We start from the raw sequence: 12,570 nt of genomic DNA on the forward strand, positions 1-12,570 counted from the left end.
ACATAGTTTGGTGTTTCTTCTGCTACCTATTTCCTCTGCAGAAATAAAAGTCCCGGTCAACCTTGAACGAGCCTTGTACGTCACTAATCATAAATTATTTGACATTACTATGCATGCTTTTTTGTATTTTGTTGTGTTTAACACTTTGTTTCAGAAAATAAACTATAGCGGCATGAGTTGTTTTGTTATTAACAAACCCTTCATGTAAACATTTCGCTTGGAAGGAGACCTTGTTGTTCTTGTTGCGACTGTTTTTTTTTCTTTATTTCCTAATGCTTTTTTGCCTAATTTTTTTTGCATAAAATACATAAATACTTATATTCATAATAAATAAAAACAATTATGTTAGAAGTTCATATAATGTTTTAATAGAGTTTTACTTATGAAATGAATTATTCCTTTTTTCAAATGCTCAGGATATTAGGTATGTATAGTGTGTGTTAGGTGTATTACTGCAACTGTGTGTAATCATTTTCTGCTTTGTGACTTGTTACAGTGTAATTGGTTTATCTAAATTTTGTGTGTGTGAGGGGGAGGAACTGAAAATGCTTGATCGATCGGTATTCATACCTGAGTGTCTGTTGTGCCACGGAGCATTGGTTAATGTCTTGCTTTACCTCATTTATCTTTGGGGAAAGCTTAAGCAACCCTGAGTCTTCGAATTGCTCATTACACATGTAACAGTTAGTATTGGAAAAATAAGTAAGGTAGGTGCTGTGCTTGCTTCAAACTTTAGCCATGCTCTCCAAACTAATGGAAAACAGATTTTCTCTTTATATTCGTACGTATGGCAGCAATTTGATGACAATCTCTTGAGTGACTTCTTATTCATTTTTCTCTCATTGGCATTTCTTTTGCAGGTGACTGTTAATTGAAGAAAGGAAGAATGGCTGATGATATTTCAGTTGTAAGTTAATAAGGAATTGCAATTTGGTAAAGTAAAAGAAAAGCATGCTTGGTTGTTTTTGTAATTTGATAGATATCTGTGATATTTTTAGTCACCTTCGTGACCAAGGACGTTTGATGGTTAACTCGATCTCACCACTGGGTTCCTTTACAACTGTCCCTTTGTGAATTTCATCTGATTATCATTCATCGTTGTTGTGATTAGCCATAACTGGCAGAAAAGGAATGCAAAATAACAAAAGTGCAGTCCTTTTTTAGCACTATGTTTCAGCCATATGTGCTCAGATATGTCGATTCATGTAATTCTCAATTTTTTAAACATATTTTGGATCATTTTTTAGAAAATGAGCAAGAATATTTTTGATCAATATTCATACCCCGCGCGCGCGTGTTTGTTGGTGTGTGTGTGGGGAGGGGTTGTTTGGAGGGGAGGGTTGTTAGTTGTAATGTTCCATTGTTGTACCACCAAGCTTTGAATCAACTCTTGCTTCACCTCATTTACCTTTGGATAAAAGCTGGAGCAACCCTGATGCACTGAGTCTCAGAATTCCTGGTTATTGTGATATTTGTCATATCTTTCTTCATAAAACTAAATATTATATCAAAATTTGTGACAGCCAAATCTGCCAGGTGTGGCTCCTTTTTCAGGCCCTTACGACACCACCTTTTGGATGTGAACACCTGGACAGCTACTTAAAGTTCATCAATGTTTGCTGGAGCCATGTAAGGGCATTATGGCAGTTTTTGCAACACATGGAACTCCAAGTTAGTTATGGTGATGCTTGTTTTCTAGTTTATATGAAGGTGCGTCCATTGCCATGTTACAGGAACTCACCTTCTGCACATTTCCCTGTTGCTTCTAATGGGTGTTACACAAGGTCAAGAGAGCTGTGATATTCTCAGTGCTGCTGTCCAGTTTCCAGCCAGCTAATGGTATGATGTTCTGTATGTCTCAAAAGACCTCTATTTCCGAGAACATGTGATGCAGCTTTTCCAGGTTGCCTCTTCCACCCAGTTGTCACAGTCACTTTCCATCCACATCTACTGCCTGTTTGGGCCCATGAAAAACTCCTGCCCAGACATTATTTTGTGTACATTGCCAAGAGCTGTCTAGGTTACGCACCCCCCCCCCCCAACCCCTAAAACAGTGATTGAAAGGCTCCTTCACCAGGGACTTGAGGAGGAGAAGTACAGGGTGAGTCAGAAATATTGCTACTCGTTTGAAGTGGAGGTAGGAGGTATTTTTTCCTAAGGCTGAGAGAAATTTGTAAAAGCAGCCTTTAAATAGAGGATGGAATGATTGTTCACACAGTTTTAAACATTGAACTTGTATCATTCTAGGGAACAGTCCAAGTGAATTACTTCCACACCGGGATTTTTATTCTACAAAGATCTTTTACATGTTTCCATGGTCAACTTGATAACACTCTACAAGACAAGTTCGGAGTTTCTATTGTGCGTGGAGCACCAAGTGTCATTAATGAACGAAGGTTTGAAGTTGTATTCAAGAGGTTAGAAGAAGATGTAAACTTTCAAAAAGCTAAGGTGAGATTTCTTTCCTCAATGTAGAAATTATACTTGAATGTAAGAACTTAAATTTTAAAGTAGATGTTAGTAGAATTAGCTTCATATGCAAGTGTTTGAAAATATTTAGATAGTTTATGCTTGTAAAAACATCTTTGAAAGAGGACCCTCTTATTTAGGAATTTATACCATCAACTTTAGATTCCCTGAGGACATATGCACGTGAGTGCTGTGTAGAGTGCAATTCTGAAGTCATGTTTATCATATATGAGGGGCGTACAATAAGTTCTTACCCTGACCCACTTCTGGTAGTTGTAACGGGAAATTTCTTCCATCCTTTTTGACAGTCCCCTCAGTGCCAGACACTTATGCCATCATTTTTCTAACGCAATTCTAGTAGAATAAAATGTTCTGTCTTGTTCCTGTAACCACCCCTCCACAACATCCATGACATCAGAATCGTTGTGAAATTTCTTACCACGCAGCTCTTCCTTTCATTTAGGAAACAGATAGTAGTCCCTCATTGCGAGATCTGGGATATGAGGTACGTAGATATCACAAGCTTTTGAAGCCGCATGATTGGATATCCGTTGTGTTTTTGAGCATGTCAACATTTGAGGCACCCAACAACAACTTACTTTTTTAAATCCTAAGTGGTCAGTTAAAATGGTATGAATGCTACCATTTTATATGTCAAGAATGTCAGCAAGTGTCCTGGCAGTGACCTCCTATCAGTGTTGATTACTTGTTGCACGCGATCGATAGTTTCCTGGGCAATGGCTGTTGATGGTCTTCTGGTACGCTGTTCATCTTCACATGACTCACGACCGCAGCTGAATTCCCTATGCCACTTCTTTACTGTTGATTATCTCCCAATATCTGCGCCACCTTTCAACCGTAGATACTTGACCACAGCTTGCAACTCTGAAGGCTCAATTTTTCAATATAGCCTCACCTTCTGTTATGTTTACATGCCTAACACAAAAAGTTTATTAGATACCGAGTGGCCAGAATTAAAGTTACCCAACTCAGCCCTCTGTAGCCTGTTTGAGGCATCGTAGAACTCTGAAATGTGGTGAATCCACTACACAGACCGTGGGGAAGAGGATGCCGATAAAAAAAATAGTTCAATTTTCTGCCACCAGGTAGGAATGTGGTGCTGTACTTCCATGATGGGTTGTACAATTATTATGTTAAGTGATTTAGCTGAGTTATTAATTAGAAAGACATTTGTTACTGGCTGGAAGTTGCAAGAAGAAAATCTCTCGTTTATTGCAAGATTGCAAGGCAAAGGCAAAATCCATAACCAATTGGAGCAGTTTACGTCATTATTACAACCCATCATGGAAATACAGCACCACATTTCAACCTGGTGGCAGAAAATTGAACTATTCATTTTTACCACCATCCTCTTCCCCATGGTCTGCATAGTGGATTCACCAAATTTCAGAGTTCTATGCCGCCTCAAACAGGCTACAGAGGGCTCCTGAGTTGGGTAACTTTAAGTCGTTCCACCCAGTTCATGCTTGAAACTTGCAACACATACAATGATACATGAGTAATACTACAGAATTTGATTCATCAGACACAACCGTAAGTGGGTCAGGGCACGAACTTATTGTTTGCCTCTCGTACAACATACACACCTTACATTTTCCTCAATATCTGGCAACATTGGTGGGTTATGATAGAGCATTCGTTCAATAAGAATTGTCGGAGTTTCTGCAGTAGTTGTTTGTAGCTGTCATGAGTGATAATACGTTGCTTTCTCTTAGCCAGCTTATATTTATTGTTAAAAACAGGGCAATTGAAAATAAAATGTAGGAGCTGCGGTGGTCTAGTTGGTAGGGCATCTAGCTCCCAGTTGGGAGACCTGGGTTTGATTCCTGGGATGGGTGATCTAGTATTGGAACTTTTCCAGCTTTGTCCCCTCATAAAGCGGCTCTGGGCTCACCCAGCTTCAAATCAATGAGTTCCGGGGGAACCCTGGGGGGTAAAGGTGGCTGGAGCATGGTACTGATCACATCACCTCCAAAATGCCCTTGGTCGAGAATGTGTGGGGCCCTACACCTACATCCCCTATATGTGCTTTCATGGCATGGTGTTATATGCATGGGAAACTTTACCTTACCTTTACCATATATTTTGTTTTTGCAGCACAAACATGGCAAATGATAACATCAATTTTAAGGAAAACTCGTGCAATTTCACATCACCAGTGTGACAGTATGCGATAAAAGGGAAATTCACTGGACAGGAAATGCTTTTTCTATGTGATCCAGTTGGTCCCTCAGGTCACCCAATATTTTCATTATTTTTATTTTTTGTTATGGACCTATGCTAAAGGTGCTTTATACTTGCCGCCATTGCCTATAATTATGGCCAAACTCAGAACCTGCCTTATTACTGTCATGCAGTGTGTCCGAACTTACATGATAGGCTGTGGGTGGTGGTAACTTGACTAGATATTATGTTGCCCATGTTACTATTGGAAGTCATTCAGAATATGTATAAGATTTAATATTACATTTTATTCATTTTCCTTTGTTGATGTATCACTCAGCACTGTGATGTTGCAAACTCAAAATATATGGTTTGTATTTCTTAGATACTCTGTCTTACGCAAGAGCAACCGAAGAGTTGCTCATTCAAACCCAATGGAAAGTATCAGTTAACCTTGTGTGAAGAGTGTGAGACTGTATCCATGAAAAGGTGGCTATGTTTGAACACGTGCTGCAACTACGAGGAGTGATCAGAAAAATATGTTACAAGGCTTGTAAGTGACAGTGTACTGTTTATAGTTTGGAAATAAATATGTGGGGTGAGATAGGATACATTTCACTACTGCACATAACCACTGTTCCTGTTCAAACACTTACCACAGTGTCAGATTAAGTTGTTCATGCCAAGGGGACATAATTTTGTGTCAAGATTTCATGCTCAAGTGATAACTAGGTGGCAGGTGCTGTACAGGAGGCACTGCAAACATTTTCTTACTAGGCCGGCATCGCACTAACAGATAAAGACGCTGCACTAACATGTGTCATGGCTCTACACCCAGGATTGCCTTTTGCAGACTTATGGAGGCCCTGGGACCCGGACCTACAGCCAGGATCTGTAGGAATTGTGTTTGTGGCTGTCTCTTCATCCATCTCATCATATCGCCATTCATCCCCATTAACCAAAACTGGCTGAGAAGATGCATAAAATAAAGCAAATCAATTATGCGGAAGGTTATGAATGACGTCACAGTAGAGGATCAAAATCTTCAATTAATCACCTACTAGTAGACAGAGCCCTCCTAACAAACCCATCCAATATAGCTCATTATCTAAATATTTTTCTTATCATTTTTCTAATACCTGCAAATCACCAGTTTATGTTAATGCCAGCAGTTCAGGTGTAAATACATTAAGAGAAGACCCAAGGTCAGCTGTTGTCAATCATTTGTAAAAAAACACAGTATAAACATACCTCGTACAAGTGATAATAGTAACATTTTTAGTAGTATTTTTTTTTAAGTATGTGTATCCTGTATGTGTGCACGTGGGTATCTACTTGTGAACAATATTCTTTAATTTTTTTGCAGGAATATTTTCAGCAATATTTGCAAGGTCATGGAGTTTTAAAGGCTGTTCCTGCTACAAATCGTACTTCCCGATCACATCTAGAAGAGGCTGTGCCTTTACAAGCGGAAAGTCTTAATGATTCTGTAATCGAAATAAGCAGAAGCATCCCAGAAGGTAGTAAAAAACAAAACAGTCCTATGAAAGCTAATACTCATGATCTAGTGAGCAGCTTGATATCAGAAGCCAGGGATAACGTTGTCATAGAATTGAACGAGAGCAGGGAACTTGATGAGATTTCTTCTGAACAGGAATTTCCATCAGTGGTTGCTACTGCGTCAGGAGAAGAACCGAAACAGTCCCTGTCTCCGTCAAAGCAAAGGGAGGACGTAGATTCTTCGGTCCTGATAGAGTGCGTATTAGGAGAAGAAGGATCTTCCTGTGCCGAATCAGTCTCGGAAGACCAAATCTTCAGGATAGACCGAAAATCAACAAAGAGGTTTGAGGAATCTTCCGAATCAAGTAGTGATGACAGCGATGATGATGCCGTGATGATAAATTCCATGTGCAAAAGGAAGAACTCTGTAACTGTTTGTGACCTGAATGAGAGCGTGCTACTTTTGGAAGAAAAGAAGAAAAGTTGGCACAAAACAAGTAAGAGGAAGAAAGCAAAACCATCCAGTGAAGATGCAAGTGATAGAGCGATGTGTGACTTGGCAAGTCCTCCTATAATAGAGATCGAGAGCGATGAAGAACTGTGCATAGAGAAATCTGAAGTGGTGGTTGTTGGCAGCGGCGACTTGCAGTTAGAAGGTGCTGACTTCATACCTTTATCTGTAATTTCAAAAGAAAATTGCAATCCAAAGAACCGCAACCGTACGAGAAGTGCTAGAAATAGGCGGAATGACAGGAACTCGCATCATCGAAGGGATATTCAAACACATCGGAAGTACGGTGAACCCATTCCAAAGCAGTGTAGCGCAAGGTACAATGGAATTAACAGTGCGACGTCAACCAGCCGTGGTGTTGAATCCAGAGCATCTTGCAGTGCTTCTACGCAGCCAAAGGATATTGGATTTAATGTATATAATCCTGATGAAAGTATACCGTCGGAAGGTCTCCGCCCTGTTGTCATCGATGGCAGCAATGTTGCTATGGCGTAAGTCTCGTCAGTGTTTTTTGCATGTTAGATTAAATGTAAGTTTGAGGCACTCAACAAATTTCAAAACTACACAAGGTGTATAATTTTAATGCAGTTGTAGGATATGCAGTGGAACTGTGATTTTAAATTCCCAGATTTTACATTTTCCCACATTATACATTCAATCAGGTGGTTGTCTCAACATAGCAGAATGTTCTAGAATTTTCCTCGATTTTACATTTTCCCCCATTTTAATTTTTTTCAGGTTGCCATGCCACATGTGGCTTAGTGTTATCCTGCAGAAGAATCGGACCTTCTGTTCTTCACTCAGTGAACGTGGCACCCATCTTGCACAAACACGAGACATTTTCAGGTGTTCCTTAACGATTTTGTGACATCTTGCTACACCAACATTCAGTTTAGCTGTCAATTCACGAATCGATAAACGGCTATCTTCTTTCAACAACGTCTGCTTTCACAATGTTCTCATCATTCACTGATGTTGATGGACGCCTACTTCTTGTCTTATCCTGCACATTGCGTTTACCTTCCTTAAAATGCTTCCACCACTTGAATACGGCCGATCAGCCCATTGCTTCGTCACTGTAAGCTTCTTTGATCATCTCAAACGGTTCCTGGCCACTTTTGTGTAACTTCACACAAAATTCAATAGCGATCATTTGTCTGGTAATTATCGGTATATCATTCTCATCTGCCATTGTAATACACTCTGCAGTTAGACTTTTATAGCAACCAAACAAACAACAGCTGCATGTTCGTTCACTCGTACATTAACAAAGCATACCACAGGCTATCTTCACGTGCAACAATTACAGACTGCTTATTGGCGCAGTGTTGCCAATCCACGAACTTTCGGAATTTCCCTCGTATCAAGCTGTCTCTGTACTACTTCTTTCCTGTTTCCCCATAATTACTAAGTCGTCGGCAAACAACAAGGCCTTCATATCTTCCTCTCCTATCTTCTTTCCCACCTTTTTGTTAATTGCATCCATTGTAATTATGAAGGGCAGTGGAGAAAGAGCACTTTCCTGTTTTAGTCCATTACTTATACTGAACCACTCTGTTCTTCCCACTGGTGTCTTCACACAACTCTGCTTCCCTTGTATGTACTCTACACACTATCTCTTCCTCGACTCCTTTCTTAGAGCCTTCCAAATCTTTGTTCTGTCCTTTTCTACATCTAGGAATGCCATAATTAAATCATTTCCATATTCATAGTTCCTTTCCTGTAATTGCCTTATGGTTAATATCAGATCTAAACTAACAACAAGTCACTAATTAACAGTAAATGCAGGTGTCTAAATTTAATAGTAATCCTTCAATTATCCTAACAGGTTGCAGCTAAGAGCAGCCATCTTCATGAGGGAATATGCTACTTCTTTTCACTGGATATCTTGATTTTATATCTTCGGAATCCATAATGCTACTTTTTCCTGTTGTATTATTTTTGATGCATTACGAGATCAAGAAAATGCATTTTTTACTTACTTAGTCCTTGGCTTTATGACCCTCTGAGGGCTTTGACCTTCTTCAAGATCTTCACTTATTTTTATTTTCAATTTTACTGATTGCTCTGTACACAAAAAAATGTGTTCTGCGAGTCTCATTTTAATTTCCTTTATTTCATATTTTGCTGTTATCAATAGGCCCATGTATTTGAAGCCGTTAACTTCTTCAAACTGCTTATCATTAATGTTCAATACCGGCTTCTTGGAGATACTCTTTGTGGCTTTCATATGCTAAGTCTTTTGTTGCAATAGTCCTACTGTTTGTGCTGCTTCTTGTATTTGTGTGGTTAACTCTGCTGCTGCTTTCAATGACGGTCTGAGTACCATGAGTCATCAGCATAAGAATAATATGGTCTTGTTCTATTTAATATTGCTACATTAGGCCGTTCACCAGCTTAAGGCTGGCTTTAGGCGAAAGCATTTCCTTTAACATTTTTGCTAGCATGTAAATGCTTCCAAAAATCTTATAGCAAATGGTACTTTACACAAAAGCATTTCATGAAACATTTCAGTTCGCTTTTGTGATTACAATGTATAATACATACAGCACAAGAGGTACGTCGAGCTACACCATCTATGGTGAGTGCACGGTGTTTACAATCCATGCGTGTACTGTATACGTTATAAAGTATGTATTTAAGCATCGCCATTCTTTTGTACCAAAAACCATTTAATACGAAACATTATTTCTCTCGGTTGAGTAGTTATTGTCGGTTGAATAGTTATTGTCTTTAAAAATGTGAAGTGATACATTGTTTATGTCTCAGGCAGCCGCCATTACATCTTCACTCATGACCTAGAGGTTGCTTCTGATTTTTTATGTTATGAAAAATGCTACGTAAATAGGACCAATACTATCCTTGAGAAATGCCATGAAATATACCATGCCATCTGAAATGCCATAAAATTTCTCACTTTACACGGTAGCATTTTGGTCATGGCATAAATGTTACAAAAAATACTAAGGAAAATGTGGGCCTAATTGCTTGCCTGCAAGGGGTTGTATTTATGCTTAATTTTGAGGAAGTGTAAATGATAATGCTCTATTGCCTTTCACCAATTTACTATGCACAGGCCGAACAAGTGAGGGAGTAAACGTGCACGAGCCGGATTAAGGCATCTAAACACTGATACTTAAAATACTAGGTCATCACTGTACCTGCTGTGGTCCATCAGCACGGTGCCATGTGGTCCGTGACGATGTCTACATTGGGCACTGTCCAATCTTTATGAGAACACGCTTCACAGCACTAAAACCCAGGGTTCACCTTGACCACTCTCTTTAGATGCTTCTCTGCAACCTTGCATGCTGGTTGGCATTTTTGATGATGTAGCATCGTATTTCCAGCTCGTGGCAATATGCTTCTATTTGGATATGTTTCTATGATGCCTATTACTTTTTCCAAAACTAAATCAAATAGAATAGTGGATAACATGTCCCATTGCTTTAAACCTTTTCTCACTTGGAATGTTTCAAATACAGTGGAACCTCGATTTTACGATCAGACCAAGCTGAAAGAACTTAAAATTGCGGGAAAATTTTAAATCGTGGAAAATTTTATAACATTTTGCTGTGTTGGGAACTTCCATGATTGAATGTATAATGTGGAAAAATGTAAAACCGAGGAATGTAAAATCGGGGTTCCACTGCATCTGCCCCTGTATTTTGACTTTGCTTGCGGAATTGTCTAATGTCATTTTAATGAGATTCACTAATGTATAGGGATATCAAACTTCTTTAAGGTTTTATACAAGATAACATATCCCCCTATAATTACTACATTGTAGCTTATCCCCCTTTTTATGAATTGGACACATAATTGATGTGTTGCAATACTCGAACATTATCTCTGATGTCCATATTTCGTTTATTAATTTAGGTTTCTTATATGTTTCATATCTTCATTTTTTTTATCAATTCAGCACTTATCCATCTTTACCTGGTGATTTATTTTTCTTTGATCTGCCAGTGCCTTTTTGTACCTTATCATTTGTTGGGAAATCACACTCGAACTCAGCCTCTTTGTAGATTCTTCTACTGTCCTCTTTGTTCTCCTTTACATCATTTTTAATCTATCTTTTGTTTTTTCTCTTTAATTTTTGTAGGGATGAGCTGATTTGAAATTTTGGCCGATACCGATAACCAATATTCTACCAATCTGATATAATATTGGAAATGGTCCTTGAAGATCCTGAATGGTTCATTGAACTCCTTAATAAATGTGTGTTTCGAGGTGACCGCACTGCAAAAGAAGTTGCATATGTAGACATTTACCTTTTTAAGAAGTAGGGCATAGAGTATCCATAAAAATTATAAAAAAATTGCACTAAATTATCAGATATTTTTAGATACATCGGATCGGTAAAATAATCTGTAATTTTACCGATATACTGATATGCCTATATCGGCTGATTCTTCATGAAACCAGTTGTTTTTCTCTTTTTCCTTTAAATCGTAGGATCTCTTCCAGTTGCTTTCCTTCCTTTTCTGTATGGCATCATTGAAGTTCTTGTTTTACATATCCTATTTATTTTCACATCCTTCAGTTTCTGTACACAATACTTCTTTTGTTTACTTCCTGTGTATTCTGTATCTCGACATTCTATGTCAATATTTAACTTGTATTACATAATGATCCATATCACAGTCTCCTCCCCTATGGCCCTTCACATTCATGACACTTGTGGCATGTGTTTTATTCATCATTATATGATGAATTTTATTTTTTGGGTATCCATCTGGTGACTCCCAGGTTTGCTTATAAGTTTTCTTATGTGGAAAATATGTACTTTTAATTATTTTTAAATTATTATTTACTTGTTAAGAAAATCAACTGATCTTAGTCTACCTTTATTTGATACTTCTGCAGACTTTATTTTCCTATTACTGGTCTATAGTTCTCTTCTTTCATGAAACTCCCCAATGATTATCTTTGCATCGTGTGCTGCTATCTGTTCGTTGGTATACTTGATTAAGTTTGTCAAAAAAATTGTTTTTCACATTCCACTCTTTATCTTCTGTAAGTGCATGTGCAGATACTATTGTCACATTGTTGAATTTATCTTTTAACATGTTGATTTTCATCTAAGGACTATAAAACAGTGTGAAGTTATCGGTATCCATAACTCCTTTTGCTTTCTATCATATTTCCAGAGTTGCTACTCTGCCTATTTTATATTGTTTGATCTCCATTTCCAGTTGCTTTAGCTTCCTACACTATGCAAACATCTCAAATTCTATGTTGTCCTTTTTCTTGCTGTGTCGTACAGCCTTTAAATCAATCCTGCATATCTCTATTGGCCTCTCAACAATGGTGAATTTTATACGGTAAGGTTGTTAACTTCACACCCAGCTCCCAACCTGGAGGACCAGACCATTTCATTTAGTTCCATTCCGTAAGTTGGTTGCTTTCACTACAGCTCCACAGCCCATCCTGCCCTGGTTTTACTTCAGAGTTTTCCTTCTTCTAGCCTTTGTGGATGCCTCCCCTCCTCCACAAGGCAGTGGTTTTCTCTCATCTCAAGAGGGCAACAGTCTTTGGCAGTCCAAGAGTCTCCCTCCCCCCATCTATGCTGTTGGTGTCTTCTCTGTACCCTGGTAAGGTACTCTTTATTACAGTGGGACCTCGATTGTACATTTTTTTATTTTTTTTCAGGAGACCAAGTTGAAAGAACTTAATTTTTTCAGGAGACCAAGTTGAAAGAACTTAAAGTGCAGGAAAATACAAAATCCGGGAAAATTTTATTTCATTTTGTTTTATTGGGACCATGGAAATTGAATGTATAATGCAGGCTTCCTTTTTTTTTTTTTTTTTTTGTTCGTTTCACTTTTAGTGAGAAGAATCTAAGTGCATTGCGAAAGAAAATATGCCTAACTGTGCTATTTACGACTGGAGCAATCATT

At 38.4% G+C, this 12,570-nt stretch overlaps 1 protein-coding gene across 4 annotated transcripts in view; it reads left to right on the forward strand.

Annotated features, from left to right (window-relative positions):
• The window catches only part of LOC146004622 (uncharacterized), a 106,306-nt gene that overhangs the window by 58,508 nt on the left and 35,228 nt on the right, over nt 1-12,570 (forward strand). For all 4 annotated transcript variants that reach the window (XM_083143508.1, XM_083143507.1, XM_083143509.1 and 1 more), the window contains exons 2-4: nt 861-907; nt 2,248-2,451; nt 6,020-7,155. In XM_083143508.1, coding sequence (XP_082999634.1) covers nt 887-907; nt 2,248-2,451; nt 6,020-7,155 — 1,361 coding nt within the window. In that variant the 5' untranslated portion in view covers nt 861-886. The remainder of the gene's footprint in view (nt 1-860; nt 908-2,247; nt 2,452-6,019; nt 7,156-12,570) is intronic.

The sequence above is a fragment of the Lepisma saccharinum genome, chromosome 22 (assembly GCF_977018435.1).
Source record: "Lepisma saccharinum chromosome 22, izLepSacc3.1, whole genome shotgun sequence".
Taxonomy (NCBI): domain Eukaryota; kingdom Metazoa; phylum Arthropoda; class Insecta; order Zygentoma; family Lepismatidae; genus Lepisma; species Lepisma saccharinum.